This window comes from Toxorhynchites rutilus, chromosome 3, assembly GCF_029784135.1.
Source record: "Toxorhynchites rutilus septentrionalis strain SRP chromosome 3, ASM2978413v1, whole genome shotgun sequence".
Taxonomy (NCBI): Eukaryota; Metazoa; Arthropoda; class Insecta; order Diptera; family Culicidae; genus Toxorhynchites; species Toxorhynchites rutilus.
Genome location: NC_073746.1, coordinates 284,227,541 through 284,248,238, shown reverse-complemented (window position 1 = coordinate 284,248,238; position 20,698 = coordinate 284,227,541). Strand labels below are relative to the sequence as shown.

At 40.6% G+C, this 20,698-nt stretch overlaps 1 protein-coding gene across 2 annotated transcripts; it reads left to right on the top strand.

Annotated features, from left to right (window-relative positions):
• Positions 1–66: 66 nt before the first annotated feature.
• LOC129773916 (uncharacterized) lies at positions 67–20,198 on the top strand. Of its 2 annotated transcripts, none has more exons than XM_055777580.1 (3): positions 67–198; positions 18,412–19,154; positions 19,218–20,198. In XM_055777580.1, the coding sequence occupies exons 1-3, from the start codon at positions 183–185 to the stop codon at positions 19,983–19,985; spliced, it is 1,527 nt and encodes a 508-aa protein (XP_055633555.1). In that variant the 5' UTR covers positions 67–182; the 3' UTR covers positions 19,986–20,198. The 2 variants fall into 2 exon arrangements, with proteins under 2 accessions (XP_055633555.1, XP_055633556.1); XM_055777581.1 differs by lacking the exon at positions 67–198 and adding an exon at positions 18,147–18,235.
• The last annotated feature ends 500 nt before the right edge of the window (positions 20,199–20,698 follow it).

Genomic DNA, 20,698 nt, shown 5'->3' with positions numbered 1-20,698 from the left:
ACCAAAAAATTCGTCATATTTACTAAATTTTCCTCTCAGTGTAGGCCACTTCGTTCACTGATAAGCCCTTTCGAAAAGCATGCCTGACATAAGGGAGAGAAGAAATTGTTATGATTTGTATAAGATTTTACCAGGTGAAAAATGAAGTAATAGGATAAAAATTGTTGAATTTCTAAAGCACAATGAGCACTGAAACAAGTAAGTCAAATTCTATTATTCATGAACTTATTGGTATTCCAGGAAAATCTGTTCTATCTGTTATTAAAAAAATAATAAAAATGCATTGGTTGGATACCCAGCTAGCTACTATCGAAAAACACCTAATGTTCTAACAGATGATTTTTTCACCACATATGTTTAGAAGTTGGATTACCGTTTTGACTCATATTACAAACAGTTTCAAATTCCGAACACTTTACTTCAAAATGTAGATGTACTGAGCTTCAATGTTATAAATAATCAAATAATCAAAAGCCCGACATTCTTTGGAGCATACTTTTCCGTATAACATCATTTACAGGTATCGATACTGCCTATCATTTAAAATAACTAGTAGTATTTATAAAGTATATAAAGTATTTCCAAAAAAGTGGCAGTCAAAAACAGTAATAAAATGTTGTGTTAGCAGATTCCGTAAAAAGCAAGCATCGTCAATTTTTTAGTTTTTGCAGTTGTTTTTTCACTATCTGGTTTACTGTTTTCATGTTAAGTTCTAGAAAAGGTAAAAATCTACTACAAATGGATGAACTAGTGATAATTAATGAGGACAGCTTCAATAAAAATACTATTATAATAGTGCTTGTAATATGAATCAAGTTTCGACGCATGATTCAAATTCCGAATAGTAGATGTTAAAACACACTATTTTCAGCCAAATACACTAATTGGACTAAAAGGACAGTCCAGTTCTGGAGCAACAATAGAAAATGGTCTTTTGAAAATAAATGTTTGTAGGCCCTTTCCTCGCAAATCGTAGGGCACAAACGCAAACTAAACCAGATTTCTCAAGTAAATTTATAAAAAAGGTCGAAAACCGAAGATTGAAAGGAAAGAAGATCTTCGAGCTGCAGCGAGGATGTTTAACATTCATGTAACTGCGCTGTACGAATGAAAAAACTGCGGTGATCGCAGAGATTCCGCTGGAAAACTCACAGTTTTGTTATCCACTGAAAAGCAAGGTGGTCCAATTAAAAATTAGGCCAAGCAGGAGTATTCCAATCCGGAATACCATAGCGACGATGGGTGCTGCGTTTCCTGAAACGACATCCTACCATCTCGAAGCGAACGACAACTTCTATATCCTAAAGGCGTAGGATGCACTAATAGTGGCTAGATTAACTCTGGAGCATTCTACGAGAACATGACCAACGTATTCTACCCTTGGTTGCTCAAGAAAAATGGTGAGCTTCCGGTCGACACTGCGGGACAAATTTTCACCTTCATTTTTTTCAGAAAGCAGTTATCACCGCTGAAAAATACCTTCTTCGCATTCGACTCGAAATTCGCAGCCATTTTTAACCCGAAAACAATACTCAATTTCACGAAAATGAATTGATCAATCGGAAATCAATGAGTCATTTCTAATCGATTGATAAGTCATCCAGCCAGCGACCAGACGGCAGAGGTAGCAAGGCTTTCCAAATGACATGCCGAGTGTTTGGCTTAGTTCTCCAAATTGACCTGTTTTTCAGGGTAGAGGTGAATGAACTGAGAAAGTCTGAGAAAGCCTCTGTAATTCAAAATATCATCATTATTCTCCTAAATTCACAGAAGCTGGAAGAGTTCCAGCAAAAAAATATAAAAATCCATTCGCTTTCGATAATGTCGGATATTAATCCAGAATCCATAGAAATTTAAAAAAAAAACCCTGAAAAGGACCTATGGATTTGCGTGCTTTTGTAGAAGCAGTTGAAGATGAGTGATTGATGATTCATACTAGTTCCCGCGAGAACAAAACACGAATTTTGCGTTGTCGATGTAATTGCCCACCTTTGTCTATTTGATAATGCATAAAATAAACAATTCGTAAGTGTAATTCAATCATACACAATCAATCTCCAAATAATGGTATGAAAACCGATACGATACTTCATTTTTAATATTTCTGTTCTGTTTTGCTTCTGCCTATATGCACAAGCTCTGCACTATGCTTACTTCGTGTATATTCTGAGAACGCATCCTGAAGCATACGTAATAGAAACTGAAATTGCCCAGCGAGAGCACAATATTTATAGTGCTTTCAAGGTCATCCGATGACATACGACAACCGCTGATCAATAAGATGGACTTTCAATCAGGTACTCATATCGATTTTGGTGATTTCAATTGTTTGCTTAGAAAAAAATTTTGAGCTATGGAAAAATGTTTTTGGTTTAATTGATAACAAACATCACTCATACACCTTTGATATTTCGAATGAAGTGATTGTCATACCACTTCGTTCAGTCGGCTAAGAGGTTTTAACGCTCCAATTGCACACCAGACATAGCGGTCTAATTTTCGAGATTTCAAACATATATCCCAGTACAGGTGCAGAAATGATGTGATGCAAAAATACACAAGCACTCTCCACCAAATCGACGCGGTGCCTCCACCAAACAAAATTTCACCACGCGAAAAAAAAGCGCAACCTCAGCATTATGTTGCATGGTATTTATCAGACCACCATGCAACCAAAACATCATCTCCAATAACACATCATCGTCTCCAACATCGGGACATTCCTCGCATCAGCATCTTCGACATGCATAAATATGACCGCAAAATATTAGGCGGGACAGTCTAGTGTTATCTTTGAGTCTGTACTCATCAAGAAAATAAAAGTAATAATTTTTATTTTAGTGAAGAAACTATACAGGGCGGGCTCGGTTATATACAGTATCTGATTTCTTTCCACTGTATATAATCGAGTCCTGTAGTTCAATTTTTCATTCTTCCATTCTTGCTTTTGTATTGAACAAAACAGCTGTGTGTGACATCGTCTTTGAGAAAGACAGCTAGAGCGAGAATAATGATGATCATGGTTTGAATTATGAAGGCTTTAAAATTTCTCGATTCATTCGCCTCTAGCCTTGAAGAAGGTCAATTTGGAAAATTAAACTAAACTCTCGGCCTTGAGAAAAGCAGTTTGGAAATGTTCGCTGACGTTTGGTCGCTAGCTGGAAGACTGATGAATCGTGAATGCTGTGAAATCGCGAATAGGTTGTTTTTATTGTATCAACTGAAAACATGCCTATCCACATTTTCCCAAACGAACATTCGCTATTTCTATTTATTAAAAACTTGTCCTACGCGGCATGCATCCATGAAATACAGAAACCATTGATTATGAATCTTTTCCTGAAACAAAAATTGTAAAATAAACGTGCTTCGTTGATTCCCGCAGATCACATGGATAATACTATTCCTGCCACAATGTTTCTGCACATTTGTGCTGTTCGGAATTTGATTCAATGACAATAATGGTGTTCGGAATTTGAGTCAAAAATATTCGAAAATATTATTATTTTTTTGCCATCACTAGGTATTTGCAAAACAATTTTATTGCGGTTAAGTGGAACAAAAGAAAATTGCATTCGAAAATCAAATTACTTTCACACAGTACCATTTTGAGTAATGAGACACTATGGGCCTGATCACGAACATCACTGCCACGCACGCTTTCACGTCACTTACACTTCACTTAATCTTTTTGTGTCTAGCATCATTGTCACGGATAGTTGCGTGTTAAAATGAATTCCGTGAAGTGTTCATTCCCGTTTACAAGAGACATGTTGGTTGCATAATGTCGGGTGTTTGAACGTTGTGTCGGTTGCATAATTTCGAACGTTTGAACGTTATGTAGGTAAAATTAATACAGCATATGAGATGATATCCCATCTAATTAATCGCATATTTTAGAATGACAAGTTTGCGATTGTACCTCGATGATTAGTTTGTTGAATCAAATGCTGGCTCAAAAATGAGGAGGAATACTTGGTTGCTCGGGAATAATGTAGTTGTTGAACTAGAGATAAAGCATGACTATCATGTTTAATAATCGAAATCTCGCATACTCTTGTACTTAGCTCTGTCTTGTGTGAAAAATATTTAGAATCATTTTTTATGAACCGTTTCTACAATTTTGATGATTTTGATATTATCTTCCATATCTCAGAACGAATCCGAATTTATCCACCTCACGATAAGTATAATCTGAGCTACTCCCATATGGGATTCTGAAGATTAATCCTCTTATCCTTCCCATTCTCGTATAATTTTATATACGGGACATGTGGTTTGATTTAATTATTTAAACAGAAACTGGTCAGCAGCGTCGGTCAGAAGCATAATCCTCATAGAAAACATCTGATGGGTTTCAAGAAATTTGATGAAAGCGGAAAGTGATTCAGATTTTCTTTAGACGGATATCAAAATTATGGAAAAAAGACGGGTGGGTAATGTCGGGGACATAACCGGAGTGACGTAGGACTATACAAAGGGGACAGCTTTTGCTAAATATATATTTCGAATATATTTTTTATTTTCTTCTCCTACGTGAATACCTACCTATCTACCTGAAAAATGGATTAGTTTACTGTTTACTTTTCATGAACATGTTGGGGGTTCTGAAAAGAACCTTTGGTGTTGTGTTTTTGCGTTTTTCTTACAAACTTGATTCTTGTTTTTTCTGAAGGCTTTGTACTTATTAAATGTTCAACGCCGGGCATCTTTCGGCGTATACACATATCGTACAATAAAAATGATGGCTGTGATAGGGAATGCATAGATGGTTATCAGCTCATTCACTATCATTTATTTCACTATTGAGCACATTACCGTACCTTAAACTGTGGTTTCGGAGACGAATGAATTGTAAGATTTGTAGTCTCCGCAAACAAAGTAAATAAAAATGAAAAAGAACTGAGGTTTTGGAGACGAACTCTACGATCTGTCGAGAAATAAACGAGCTAGAAGCGTTCTGAAAAACCAACAATAAATACAGGGACGGATGACCTTCGGATTAAAGTCCTTTAAAATAAGAACAGAGCAGCAGGAAATACATAGCTCATCATGTTGCTCCTTAGTTAATTTTCTATACAATGTAGATGTAACGTCAGTCAATTTTCAACATCAGTTATCAACCAAAGAAAGCAGTTCTTGCTACCGAGAAAATTCGTTAATGCCATGCTGCATACAATGTGTTGTAATTTGAAGCCACTTTTAATTCGGAAACCAAGCATGGGTTTGTGAAAACTGAATGATCAATTTAAAAGGCCCCAACCACCAATCAAGAACAAGCATAAACAAAATAAATCAGTTTATATTATATGTCATATTATGTCACTTTAGAATGCATTGGTATTGTGAATAACTTTTCTTTGAATGGTTTAATGGTCCTGAAAAGCGCGGTGTTTTACGGTGGCTGGTTTTGTCACTAAAGCAGTCTGTATAAACAAACTTTTTCCTTCATCTACCTGCTGCCGTTTTGCGATTGCGTTTGCCACTCGCTGAAACTAGTTGTTGCCTCCGAACCGAATGTGCTCTGTTCTGTAGGCGGGTTTTCTTATTGTCGTGAGCAGCTTTGCAAACCAACTCGAGCACTCCGGCGGCCGAAATTCTATAACCGCTATTAGGTATACTGGTGCTCCGGCACCAATCCGTTGCGATGTGATGTGAAATGATGCCATACATCCACACTGATTTACGGTTTGAAAGAGAATGATATATTTTTCAGCGGATCCGCGCGTTTTGTACTTTAGCGGTACACGCTCACAGGATAGAGACAAATCGGCAGACTCAGCCAAAGGGGCGTGCTCCCGTGGCCGAGTGGTTAGCGTCATAACTAACATGCTGGGTGTTCGGGTTCGGTTCCCGTTCTGGTCGGGGGAATTTTTCGTCAAAGAAATTTCCTCCGACTTGCACTGTGATCACGCGTATTCTAGAGCTGGCCACTCAGAATGCATTCAAGGCGTGTTATTTGGCATAGAAATCTCAACTAATTACTAATAAAAATGACGCAAGTAATACTACGTTGAGACGGCGAAGTTCCTCTAGGAACGTTAGTACCATTGAAGAAGAAGAAGCCAAAGGGGCGAGTCCAACGAGACGAACGAAAGAGCGTTAAAAGGCAGCGATGGCAAAAAAATACATTCATTACGATTTGTTCGCTCGTTGGATTCACATGCAGGCTAAAAAGGGTCCTTTTCAGGATCACAAAATTATCTTCAATCTAAAGAGTTTATTGTTTTGTTATCACTCGATATCCCCATCTTGTTCGACTAAACCTTTCTGTTTAGCGATTGCATTTGCCACTCACCACAGCTTTCACAGTTGGAAAATTTCTTCCCAACCAGCTTGTGACATATTTTACAGTAAATTACATTCAATGGCACGTCGCATTACCACCACTCAGTATCGGATTGGAGGTAATTTTAACCTGTAATTGAACATTTGCGATGACAGTGGTACAGTATCGACTTTCAATGTGGGGTCATAATTTGGACCCCGAACTCTATGTTTACAAAAATGTCCAACTAAATATGTCGCATTACAGGTCCGTATTAGCTATTAGCTAAATGTCGAGATAAGTGTAAATTACTGTACTTTCAATCTAGAAGCAATTTAAGAATTGGTGAAAATCAATAAGCTCAGAACAACTGCCAAATTCACATACTCATCATATCCTGGCAAACAAATTATGAAAAAATCAATTTGTGTTTTATTATTATTTTGGATATTATTTTAGAAAGCACTGTATTTCGTAAACTCTTTTTTGAAAGGTTTAATGGCCCTGAAAAGCGCCTTGTTTTATGGAATGGTTCCAATTTAGAAAACTTTGTACTCGTGGTTTTGAAAAAACCATTTCGAACGCCCTCGATGCCGTCTTGTTCTGGATTTGCCACCAAAGTAAAAAGAAAACCTTTTTTCTTCTGCTACCTGCTGCCGTTTTGCGATTGCGTTTGCCACTCGCCACTCGCTGCAACTGCCTGTTGTCTTGATGTCCACCGAATGTGTTCTGATCCGAATGCAGTTTTTCTTATCGTCGCGAGCAGCTTTGCCAGCTAACTCGATCACTTCGGCGGCCGAAACTAAACACGGTTTGTTACGGACCCAGTAAAATTGAAAATAATAAAAAGATAGGAGCGCTTCCAGGCGCAATGTAAATTTTGATATTGTAGCGCATTTGGCAATTATAGAGAAGAACAAATTTATTTGTAAACAGATTCAGGCGAGCATCTGTTTTGACTCAGCCTGGGTCTGTATGAGATAAGCGCAACAGGCGCAAATAAAAATCAATACCAGCGAAAAGGGACTGTTTCTCTTCCGTCTTTAGCTTCCAACAAGATTACCGTGCCAGATGTTTTTACATCCGAGCCTTATGAGTTTAGATAAGACCCAAGCGAGAGCACCGGGCCACCCAAGGGGTGCTAGTTTGATCAAGTGCGGCCCAGACCGGGAGCCAGACAAAAATAAATATTTAATGACGGCAATTAGCAAAGTTAGGTTTGTGCCTTATCGCATGAAATGTGCGAAGGGCCGAAAAAGGAAAAGGCGTGTAAACCACAGCGTTTATTTAGATTCCCATGTGGGAGTCAAAACCTAATTGCTAACCGCATGGTCTCGCGCCTTATCGCTTGAGAGCGAAGGACCGAAGACCAAATAGGACGCTAAACGCATGCGTTTAAGCGATAAGCGGCGTAAATTTATGACGCACGCAATTTAGGGCATATGTTTGTTTGGGACTCTACGCGGTGGCGTAGTGGAGGAAGAGAAACAGAAATTCTCACGCTGGTAGATTAGATTAGGACCGCACAGAACAGGCGGGAAAAATAATCAGGCATATGTTTTACGATAGGCGTAAACATGCGCGAAGCGCACTAATTTGTTTAGGACCCGTCCTCTTCGGCGCACCAGAGATAAGCGCGAATGACGGGAGAAGCATAGGGCCACAAACAAGTGGAAAAGGTTCCATGTGGTAAATACAGATAACCGATGTGTTTCGGCTATCTGAGTAGGAAACAGCTGGGAAAAATCCCACGCTGAGAAATTCGAGGGCAGATAACCACGTGGTTGGTTATCTGTGAGAATAGGAAAGGGAGATTGTTCTCTCCCTTAAAAATTGTATATATAGTCTAAGTCAGGACGGAATGAAGTCAGTCCAATTGTTGAGTCCATTTCAAAATTCAAATCAAACAGTTCAAATCAGAAGTCTAATTCGTTAGTTCAAAATCAAAGTTCGTAGTTCAAAGTTCAATTCGTGATCCGAAAATCCACCAAGCGTTGACAACCAGGCGTCACGCATCAGAATCCGGATACACCCAAGCGTTGGCAACCAGGCGCCACGCTATAAAAGGTATAACCAAAAGGAACAAATCCCAATCCGAAAAGCAGACCATTTGCTTCGCTTCACCGGACCGCACTGGAGCCGGAAGAGGTTGAAGTTTTGTGGCTGCCCTAGCCGGGATTTGTTCACGCAAAGGGGCTTAGCCCATAAGAGACCAACCAAGTCCAGGGAAATAGATCCCTGGCTTTAATAAATTTAAACCGTGATTCTCAGGCCTCAATTGCCGACATCTAGGGAAATAAGTTCCCTAGATTAATCACGAAGCGCTCGAGAGAGGACGAGCGAAAAGTCTTGCCTTCATAGCAAGCATCTAGGGAACTCCAGTTCCTTAGATTATATTTTGGTGGCTCCAGAGAGGAGATTTAAAACTCACACCTTCGCCAAGAAAAGAACCAAGATCCCTCGCGCAAGAGGAGTAAATCGGGAGGCTCAGAATCACGCCTTTTTGAAAAGACTAAGAAGTCAAGAATTGAAATTTGAACTCTCGCGCCAGAGAGTGAAATTGAACTCACGTGTATTCAAACGGGAATCACGTTGTAAGAGGAGATAAGACTTGGAACTCAAGCACTCATAGAAATTGATTTGAACACACGTGCATTCAAAAGGGAATCACGTTTATAAGAAAGAGATAAGACTTGAAAATTTAAGCACTCAAAAAAGATCTGAATTGAACTCACGTGTATTCAAGAAGGAATCACGTTAATTAAAATGGCTACATACGCATATAAAGCCAACCCTAATGGGCACTGCCGTCTGTGTACGGACAAAGACAAGAAAGAGGACATGGTCGCATGCGATGAATGCGATCGGTGGTTCCACATTTCATGTGTGGGACTCACATACCTACCCAAGAAAGATGAAAGGTGGGTATGCCCTAAGTGCATGAGCACAGAAAGGGAAATGATGGAACTGAAAGTCAAAGTCAGACAATCAGTTTCCGGAGACAGCTTGCAAGAAATTTTGCAAGAGAACAGAGCAGCAATGGAGGCTCTGGTAAAGTCCATGAGGACAACGAGATTCGAAGCTGAACCAGGTACAAGTTCAGCACACAATAATGACAGCATCGAAGGTCAAAATCAGGAGGCAGAGCCAGAATGGACTGTCTACCTAAAGCGACAAGCACTCATGAGCTTGCCAAAATATGGAGGTGCGGCCAGAGAATGGCCGAAATTTAAAAAGGCCTTTGATGAGACCACAAAACAAGGTCAATTTAACAGGCTTGAAAATTTGAATCGCCTGCAAACAGTGCTGTACGGGAACGCAGAGAGGAGCGTCCGACAGTTAATGATGGATCCAAATAATATGGACCAAATAATTGATAGACTAGAAGATAATTTCGGAAGACCCGAACTAGTCTATAAAGAACTACTAGCCGAACTCACCAATATCAAAAGGGAGAGTCGGAATTTGATTACCGAGATATCCGAAGCACTGGATAATCTCGTCTGTAATGTTTCTCTTATGGATAGAGAAGAATTCCTGATTGACCACCGATTGGTGGAAGAGATCATAAGGAAAATGCCCTACGGTCTACAGGTGAAGTGGACTGAAGAAATGTACGACGGGGCAAAGACTTTAGCTGATCTCAATGAGTGGCTGAAGCCTCATTCGAGAACCAATAGACTGCTGAATGGCACCAGCAGGCCGCAGCCGCGAGAAACAAGCAGACCGCAGCCGCGAGAAATTAACAGATCGCAGCCGCGAGACACGAGGCCTGAGCGTCGATTTAACGTAAATACGCATCAGGAAAATAGATCGACAATAATAAAACGCAATTGTGAAGCATGTCGGGGAAACCACAAACTCCTCGAATGCACCAGATTTAAGGCTATGAAGCCTGAAAAGCGAAATGAATTAGCCTTTAAGGCAAAGGTATGCTTGAGCTGCCTTGCATTCACAAATCACGTGATGCGAGATTGCAAAAGAGCAAAACGATGCGGAGTTAATGGATGTAACTATAAACATCATCCATTAATTCATAAATCTCAAGAGAGAAATACAAATGATACAAATCAATCGGAAGGGCAAGATAGCCCAAGCAATCAAATAGATGGAGAAGTACACAGTCATCAGCAACTTACAAGGACAAGTGTACTCTATCAAATAGTTCCCGTTAAGTTAAGAAACGGAGAAAAAATAATAGAGACTTTCGCATTTCTGGATGCAGGGTCATCGCTCTCGCTCATAGACGAGGAGACAGCGAACAAGCTAGAGCTCAACGGAAGGGTTGATCCATTAAAGCTTAAGTGGACGCAGAACGTAACCAGGGACGAGGAAAATAGCCGTAGAGTCCAGGTACGAATCAGCGGCGTCAATCAAAGAGAATATGTATTGAAGGGAGTAAGAACCATAAAAAATCTTCAACTACCCAAACAAACATTTATAAAAGAGACAATGGAGAAAAGATACCCATACCTGGAAAGCCTACCCTTAACAAGCTATACAGATGTACGCCCCACCATATTGATAGGGTTAAGTCATAGTCACCTTTTAGTTCCATTCGAGAGGCGAATGAGAAAAGAAGACGAACCAATCGCCATTCGTACCAAACTAGGCTGGTTTATGTTCGGAAACATTTCAACATCAGAGGACTGCGGACACATCATGATCCATCAAGAGGACACCGTACCGACACAAACAATTGCGGAGACAAATGAAGAAATGGATTCATGGAAAATTCTCAGCTCCTGTTCGGCATTGCAAGTACAAAGTCATCCACAAGCTGAAACCGAATTATATAAGAAGATTCAATCAACATCCTTCTCGACGGAGTTGGAAGTACTCCGTAAGGCAGAGATTATAAAGACAGGAATTCTATCCAGTTACAAACCTTTTCTAGACGAAGCCGGAATAATAAGAAGCAGGAGTAAGGATAATAAAAATCCGATAATACTGCCCCAAAAACACCAACTCGTACTTAAAATAGTAAAGGCAATGTACAAGCATCTTCAGCACGACGAAAAGGCCACCATAAGGGAATTACAAAAAACATATTGGATTCCAAATATCAAATCTATACTGATTAACGTACAACGAGATCTGCAAGAAACTGCGACACCAATTAACAACGATCATCAGCTTCATCCGTTCGCTAAATGCGAGATTTTCTATTTTGGACCGTTCGAAGTAACGGAAGAAGGAAGAACTGAAAAAAGATGGTGTGCAATAATTTTTTGCGTCAAAACCGCGGCTGTTCAACTCAAGATGGCCGCAAGCTTCAATTTCAATACCTTCATGGCTATCCTAGATAAGATTCATCAACAAGGAGGGAGGCTCTTTAGTCTTCAAAGTTCCAATGAAACGGCGTTCACCGATTCAGAACAAGCATTACGAACAATGTTGACGGAGATCGACGGAAGAATGAAGAATGGGGAAGCCAGAAGAAAAGAGTTATTCTGGCAAACTAATGCGTCCACATCATTAGAATATGGAGAGCTAGGCGAGATAATTAAATCATCGCTAGCAAAAGTATTTAAGCAAAGAATGTCAGCATTAAGTGCTCAAGCCGCATTATCAAGGGCAGAGTATATAATTAACTCTCGACCATTGACACAAATACCCATCTCCCGAATGGAAGCTGAAATATTAACACCATTTCACCGTTTGCTAGGTCACGCGGGAGACTACCCAACATTCAACGATAGTGAAATAAAACACCGAAGGGAAATTCAACATCTTTTCGACATGTTTTGGTACCAGTGGAAAAATAAATATTTGCTTACCCTGGTAAAGCGTGACAAGCTCACACGAAAGGCCGATCCGATAAACATCAACGACTTCGTCTTAACCCCAGACGACGAAGCCCCTCCAGGCAAATGGCTAAAAGGGAAAGTAATTGCTACAACAAATAACCAACTACGTCAGGTAGAGATAGACACTCCGAGAGGTATACAACAGAAGCCAATAAGTAACGTGGTGAAAATAAACAGAAGAGAAGTAAATCCAACAACGGCAGTTTTATCATCGACAAGCAAGGCGAATATCCCTAAAACCACAAAAAGGAAACACGTAAACATGAATTTCCCGAATTGGGGAAAGAGGTCTAAGGTCGACGAAGACGAAGTAAAGAAAGCAGCAGATGAATTAAAAAAATCAACTACTAAGCCTTCACGGAAAAGGAAAATAAAGCCAGCCTCCAAAATCGCTACAACAATACTTACTGTCGCAGCCATACTGTCATTCGGTAATACCCTGCAAATAAAGCCCATAGAAGAGAGTGGACTAATATTCAGCCATTTAAGTACCTGCATAATAAAAAAAGGAACATGGGAAACCAAATTAAATACCAAGGTACGTTCCCCAGAAGACGTCAAGACCATAAATAACATACATGACAGCTTGTTCATAACTTTCCAAAAAATGAAAAGAATAAGGCAGGATGAAAATTTGGACCAATTATTCGAGTCACTGCAACGCCAAGCCATCAACGCACGTAATGAAGTGCAACGATCCATGAGAGTACGACGAAGTAAAGGAATATTTGGGTTCCTGAAAGATATTCTATTTGGAAGCAGCGATGTTGATGATGAGATCGAAGCCATGCGTATTAATGAGGACGAAAGAATACATAAAATTACCCATTCCATCGACATCATGAACAACAGGGCGTTAGAAATGGGAAACACGTTTTCAACCAAGATCTCAGCACTTCATGAGGGTCTAGAATACGTGAAGAAAAACTATGCAGAAGATCGAGTACAAATATCCTTAAGGAAAGCAATGGAGGTAGCTTTGTTAGCCCGCGAAACTATAGACGAGATACTTACGAAGTATAGAACATTGCGCTCGTACCCGTTAAGCAAGCAGGAGTTACACGAAATACACGTAAATATTACCAATCAACTACCAGCTGGATACGCAATACTAGATCACCCATTAGCGACTAAGTACGAGTATCAAACAGTTAATGATACTGTAATAGTGGTCATGACAACAATCCTAATCAGCAAGGAAAGTTTCGAAGTGTTCGAAGTAACGGCCATTCCTGATCCCATCAATAGAACTCAAATTATGGTGGAGAAACCATACATAGCTATCAACGATCATGGAGAATATTTCTACCCCACAAACGACATGGCACCACTGAATCAAAGTCATACGATAATAAGTCAACCGCAAATCTTCAAAGTTCCGGATTGTGTATCTGCGACACTAACGAATAAAAATACAAGGCCAAAATGCGCAGTTCATCGGATGCCCGATAACTACACGATCTTGAAAAGATTGCCAACGCCAAACTCAGTGGTTTACTATACAAGCAAACCAAGTACAATAATCATAAGCTGCGAGAACTCCATAATATCTCCACCGTACGAAGCAGCAATCGTAGAAATGACACCAGACTGCAGAATGCAGACAAAGAACGGAACAATATACGCAACCTTAAACGGAAACAGCAAAAGAATGCTGACATATTTTAAACCTCGGAGCCATATCGACGTCAGCTTAGAAATAGAAGCCAAAACAACAGTAAAAACAACCACGCCATGGTCCATCAACCCTTATAAAAATCTACAAGAGAACACGGAGATGAACGACTCTCCGAAAATCAAGCATCACCATATCTGGATCGGAGTATCGTCAATTGCAGGATTAATCACGATAATATTGATCCTTTTTGCGTACCGTAACCTAAAGAAGGTACGCCTATCAAGTATTCCCATGAGGATGTCGGAGCTCGAAGCCAGAGCAATGGACAACAATCGCAGAGGTCAACCAAATTAAGTTAACCACCAAGGAAAAGATATCAGTGCTCGCTACCAGAGCACCAATATCCGAAAGAAGAGCAGCCAACTGAAGTAAGCTCGTGCCAGAGCCTAGGACTAAGCATTGAGGAGGACAAGCTGTCTAATATCCGAAAGTTGCAGTCAATGAAGATAACTCGTACCAGAGTCAATATGAAGGAAGTTTCCAAGGACCAAGCATTGAAGGGACATCCATTGGGATCAGGCGAATGCCGAAGAAGATAATAAAGTGATTTGAAACTTTGTTAGGTTATAAGGATCAATGTAAAATAAATTGAAACTTCCGAAATAATGTAACAACTCTATACATAAGATACAGATAGCATAGGGTCCGTTCCAGAATTTATAAATCTAGTTGATTTATCAGGGCCGGAATGTTACGGACCCAGTAAAATTGAAAATAATAAAAAGATAGGAGCGCTTCCAGGCGCAATGTAAATTTTGATATTGTAGCGCATTTGGCAATTATAGAGAAGAACAAATTTATTTGTAAACAGATTCAGGCGAGCATCTGTTTTGACTCAGCCTGGGTCTGTATGAGATAAGCGCAACAGGCGCAAATAAAAATCAATACCAGCGAAAAGGGACTGTTTCTCTTCCGTCTTTAGCTTCCAACAAGATTACCGTGCCAGATGTTTTTACATCCGAGCCTTATGAGTTTAGATAAGACCCAAGCGAGAGCACCGGGCCACCCAAGGGGTGCTAGTTTGATCAAGTGCGGCCCAGACCGGGAGCCAGACAAAAATAAATATTTAATGACGGCAATTAGCAAAGTTAGGTTTGTGCCTTATCGCATGAAATGTGCGAAGGGCCGAAAAAGGAAAAGGCGTGTAAACCACAGCGTTTATTTAGATTCCCATGTGGGAGTCAAAACCTAATTGCTAACCGCATGGTCTCGCGCCTTATCGCTTGAGAGCGAAGGACCGAAGACCAAATAGGACGCTAAACGCATGCGTTTAAGCGATAAGCGGCGTAAATTTATGACGCACGCAATTTAGGGCATATGTTTGTTTGGGACTCTACGCGGTGGCGTAGTGGAGGAAGAGAAACAGAAATTCTCACGCTGGTAGATTAGATTAGGACCGCACAGAACAGGCGGGAAAAATAATCAGGCATATGTTTTACGATAGGCGTAAACATGCGCGAAGCGCACTAATTTGTTTAGGACCCGTCCTCTTCGGCGCACCAGAGATAAGCGCGAATGACGGGAGAAGCATAGGGCCACAAACAAGTGGAAAAGGTTCCATGTGGTAAATACAGATAACCGATGTGTTTCGGCTATCTGAGTAGGAAACAGCTGGGAAAAATCCCACGCTGAGAAATTCGAGGGCAGATAACCACGTGGTTGGTTATCTGTGAGAATAGGAAAGGGAGATTGTTCTCTCCCTTAAAAATTGTATATATAGTCTAAGTCAGGACGGAATGAAGTCAGTCCAATTGTTGAGTCCATTTCAAAATTCAAATCAAACAGTTCAAATCAGAAGTCTAATTCGTTAGTTCAAAATCAAAGTTCGTAGTTCAAAGTTCAATTCGTGATCCGAAAATCCACCAAGCGTTGACAACCAGGCGTCACGCATCAGAATCCGGATACACCCAAGCGTTGGCAACCAGGCGCCACGCTATAAAGGTATAACCAAAAGGAACAAATCCCAATCCGAAAAGCAGACCATTTGCTTCGCTTCACCGGACCGCACTGGAGCCGGAAGAGGTTGAAGTTTTGTGGCTGCCCTAGCCGGGATTTGTTCACGCAAAGGGGCTTAGCCCATAAGAGACCAACCAAGTCCAGGGAAATAGATCCCTGGCTTTAATAAATTTAAACCGTGATTCTCAGGCCTCAATTGCCGACATCTAGGGAAATAAGTTCCCTAGATTAATCACGAAGCGCTCGAGAGAGGACGAGCGAAAAGTCTTGCCTTCATAGCAAGCATCTAGGGAACTCCAGTTCCTTAGATTATACGGTTCGAGCGGGATTATTCCTTTCCCTTCACTTTTCCTCCTTTACCATGTCCAGACATGGCTGCTTGGTTGGTTTGTTGATGTGTTGTGATGCGAACTGATGTGGTGTATGGTTTGAATGATCGTAACGGCAGCGGAGCGGGGATTTTTAAGCTGACTGGCTGGCTCGAGAATTACGCATGTGTGAGACTGCGACCAATGTTTCGTTCATTTTCTTCTTTTTTTCTTTCCAATCGTGCTTCATTCTATTTCGCTGCTGCTCTGGTTTTGGTCGGTACGATTTGAGGAGCACAAAATGGACCAATCAAAAATGGGCACATAGTGCATTTGGACAATGCTTGATATTTCACAATTATTCAACTATTTAACTCAAGAAAAATTAAATGTTATTCGTTATGATAGATGCGTAGATATATTTCCTATCAATTGATGCAAAAACCTTTGCGATCTATTGAGAAATGCTCGAGTTATAAGCGTTCCAAATCTTGCATTTTTTCCTACTTGTTCAGTGCCTAGATTTCCATTTCACCCCCTATATCTTCCGGTTAGACGTAGTCCTACGTCAAAACCAGAGAAGAATTTAAAAACAGTATCTTGTGAATGCTTTGCAATGATAGACTCATTTTTTCCTTGTTTGAAACTTTCACTTTTTTAATATTCTTTCATTCAAAGTATGTCTCCAAAACAATACCGTTGAAAATATTTAAAGGGTGTGTCACATCAAATTGCATCACGGAAAAAACGCTGTAGAAATTTAATTTTTAGGAATTATATCTTCAGCTTTCGCTTATAATCAGATAAGAGTGTATAGATCACGTTGGCCATGCTTCACTGTCAATTTTTCGTATATTTGGAAAAATGTCGTCGAACGAAAAAGAGCGTCGTGAATTAATCCTGTGCACTCATTTCGAGAATCCGGAGTTGTCACATCGGGACATCGGTAAGATGCTGGGAATCGTCCTATCCACGGTCAGCAGAGTACTAAAACGATACTTCGAGAACCTAACCATCGACAGGAAGGTGAAGAACGGCAAAAATGGATGCTCCGTCAGTGAAAAAGATCACAAGCGCGTAGTTAAGCAGTTTAGACGTGATCCGAGAAGTTCGGTCCGGGATGTCGCCAATAAGCTGAATTTGTCAAGTTCATTCGTCCAGCGGACCAAGCAGCGGGAGGGCCTGCGTACATACAAGGTTCAGAAGGCTCCTAACCGCGACGAAAGGCAAAACATGGTGGGAAAGACGCGAGCCCGGAAGCTGTACACCGAAATGCTGACGAAGCCGCATTGCCTGGTAATGGACGACGAAACCTACGTCAAAGCGGACTTTCCTCAGCTGCCGGGCCTGTTGTTCTGTTGTATGAATAAAAAGAAAATGCCAAAAGTTGTTCAATAGTTTTTATTTTATTGTCTAAAATTTTCAAAAGGATCGGTCTACTGAGCGAATTTCTACAGCGTTTTTTCCGTGATGCAATTTGATGTGACACACCCTTTATAACGTAAAAAGTTATAACTATCGTCCTGATTCTGGTCTGGTCCGCCAATTGTGAATGTTCGAATTACAAAAAAAAACTAACTCTGCAATGTTGGAAAAACTTTACAGTTATTATTTTATATTCAAAATATCAACAAATCAATATTATACATAATCAATCATAATGATCGTATTTGGGCCCAGTGGCCTCCATTGCCATTTTATGGTGTTGCAACTCTCTCTTAGTCTAATCCTAAAATAGAAACAAAGAATTCTGTTCATTCAGTACAATCGGAAGTAGACCTTCGCCATGTTTCAATGGGCCTACGGGAACTGAATTTTTAATCTTTAATTGCATCCTATAGCGCATTTACTGAATCCAAATAAACAAATTAACGTCCTCTGGATACTTCAGAATTTCGTTCTAAAAATGCCACCAGGCGGGTAAATTGCTGTTTGTAACATACTCCATTCCGCGTGACTAGCTTTCACCATATAAAACACAAGTGACAAATATACCAGTTTTTCTCCGTGACATGACAGTATCGTGGTATTCATAATAACACCGAGATCATCAAAGTTGTCACGACGGATGAACTCTTCTGGATTCTACACACACGGTGACAGCCGTAATAAGGTTGTATACAATTCGTTTCGTTATCACCGTGAAGTGACGTTCGTGATCAGGCCCTATTTAACGGTTAACAAAGCTTAAGTGTTCGGAATTTGAGACAAAACGGTACATCGAGAACAAAACATAATTTTACGTTCACAATTTTAGGCTTCGAAATTAGTATTATTCTTAATTTGCGAAGTGTTCAAGCCATAAACATTTACGATAACGTGTCCTAGCATTCACAATACCGATCAACGCTCAGTAAGAAAAATGTCAAGATAAACATTATCTTTCACCAGAAACCGGGCCCTCGTCCATACGCCGCAGAAACTACGCCGGCTACACCGATCAGGACATCCAGAACGCCATCACTATGATCGTCAAGGAAGAATTTTCAATTCGACGCGCGGCCAGGGTATTCAACATTCCACGCACAACACTCGCTACCTATCTTAAGACCGCCACCAGCAACACCAAAAAGAATAACACGATGCGCCCGGAGGAGCAAGACTTTTTGATGCAGTGGATGACAGACTGCTGCCAGCGGGGATTCTCGATCAAAAAACGGAACGTCATAACGGCTGTCGAACATGTGATAAAACAGAGTGGAGAACCCCGACCGCATCCCTTCATGCATCATAAGCAATATCAGAAATTCCTTAGACGGTGGGTTTCCGTAGACAAGGTAAAGGAACGGAAGCACATTGGGATTGTGCCAGATTGGTTCTCTCACATAGAAAGTTATCTGGGAGAGGGGAACTATCTCGAAATTCTCAACCACCCTGACCGTATTTTCCTTTGTGACGAATTCAAATTCAAGGAAAGGCTGGACATTTCAGAAAACATCGCTTGTGCACTTCGAGAAACGAACATACTCTACACGGTGACGGCTACCGGAAATGCTTTGCAACCTCTGATTGTGTATCCCTACAAAGGTGAAATTCCCCAACACATAATCAAAGCCGCACCCAAAAATTGTGCCGTTGTGCCACAACAGCAAGGAATCATAACGCCGAAGATTTTTAACGCTTATTTGAAAAGAGTAACACCTCCTGGCAAATCCGCAGACACGCAGCTAAGTAAATCCCTTTTTTTTATCTTCCAGGTTCTCCATGCATACATCGAGCAGAGCAACATTCCTACCCCGGTCATTGTATTTATCGATGAATCAATGATTGATCTCACCGTAGAACTAACCACCGCCTGCAAGAATCTAGGTATAGTGCTTCTTGGCTTAACCTGCCAGGTGTTGAAGCCCACGATCAATCTGTTCAGCAACCTGGTTGATGGTTGGACCGAGGAGGTGCGAAACTACTGCCAAAGCACTGGACGGGAGTTTACCATTGTCGAGTGTGCCGATATGATGCAAAAGGTGAACCAAAAATGTATTCATCATGTTACCATCGCGAAAGATTTCGGCGAATGTTCACTGTATCCGTGGAATAAGTCCGTAGGGACAACTTCTCATGGACCGATAATTTCTATGGAATATAACGAAGACGATCTGGAGATCGAAAAATTTCTAGAGGATGTCGATGAGGATTCTGATGATGAAGATTTCTCCCTAGCGGAGATACCGGAAGAGGTGGAAGCTAGTCAAACCCCAGAAGAAAATCAACATAAGGAAAAGGAGACCTCAGCGATTCTCCCAAATGAAACTACTTTGGATAATCAATCTATTCGTTTAAAATATGGAGATTTCAAAAATTTGCTGGGAGCGGATTTGATGGAACAATGCAAACTGAATTATGCAGGGAAGCACAACGTCAGTTTTTCCAATAACGCTGAACAAGCGATCTTCGAAATTTATCGAAAATTCCACAGCGCACACGATATGACTGTAGTTGAAGTTGTAGAAATAGGCGACGATTAAAATAGGTCAACTTTTCTTTGGTCATTGACCAAATAGTAGAATGTAGAAAAATGTGTTTCATTCCATTGGTAACATAAGGAGATAACCATGAATGTTATATGTATTCTAACAAATAATATGATACATTCCGTCAGAATTTTTGCCAAAGCTGTACTTTCGAGTATCAAAAAACCATACAAAATTCAGAAAAGTGTAATAAAATATTAATTCCAATCTGAGTGTATTTATATGTATGACTAGCTGACCCGACGAACTTCGTCCCGCCCAAAATAGATTTTTTTTGAATACTTTCAAACATCCATGTTTTCTTACTAAGTGAACGTCAGTGAGTCGAATCACTGAACTCTTCATTGATTGATTAGCCTTTGACCCTTTACAATTTCCTTTCACTATAAATTGTCTGGCCATAGTTGAGCAGGTCATAGTGGATGATTCCCTTCCAATCCCACCGAACACACAGCAAAACCTTCCTGGCCGTCAATCCGGGCTTGGCGATGGTTTGGGCCGGCTCACCGCGCTTCGACCACGACTTTTTTCGCTTTAGGTTGTCGTACGTGATCCACTTTTCATCACCAGTCACCATCTTCTTCAAAAATGGGCCTAGTTCGTTCCGTTTCAGCCGTGCATCGCAGGCGTTGATTCGGTCTAAAAGATTTTTTTGTGTCAACTCGTGTGGCACCCATGCATCCAGCTTTTTTTTGGAATCCAATCTT

Excerpts from the sequence above, each read along its gene's own strand:
- LOC129773916 (XM_055777580.1), top strand. Across the intron at positions 19,155-19,217 it reads TTAACGCTTATTTGAAAAGA|GTTCTCCATGCATACATCGA; the intron begins GTAACACCTCCT and ends TTTATCTTCCAG.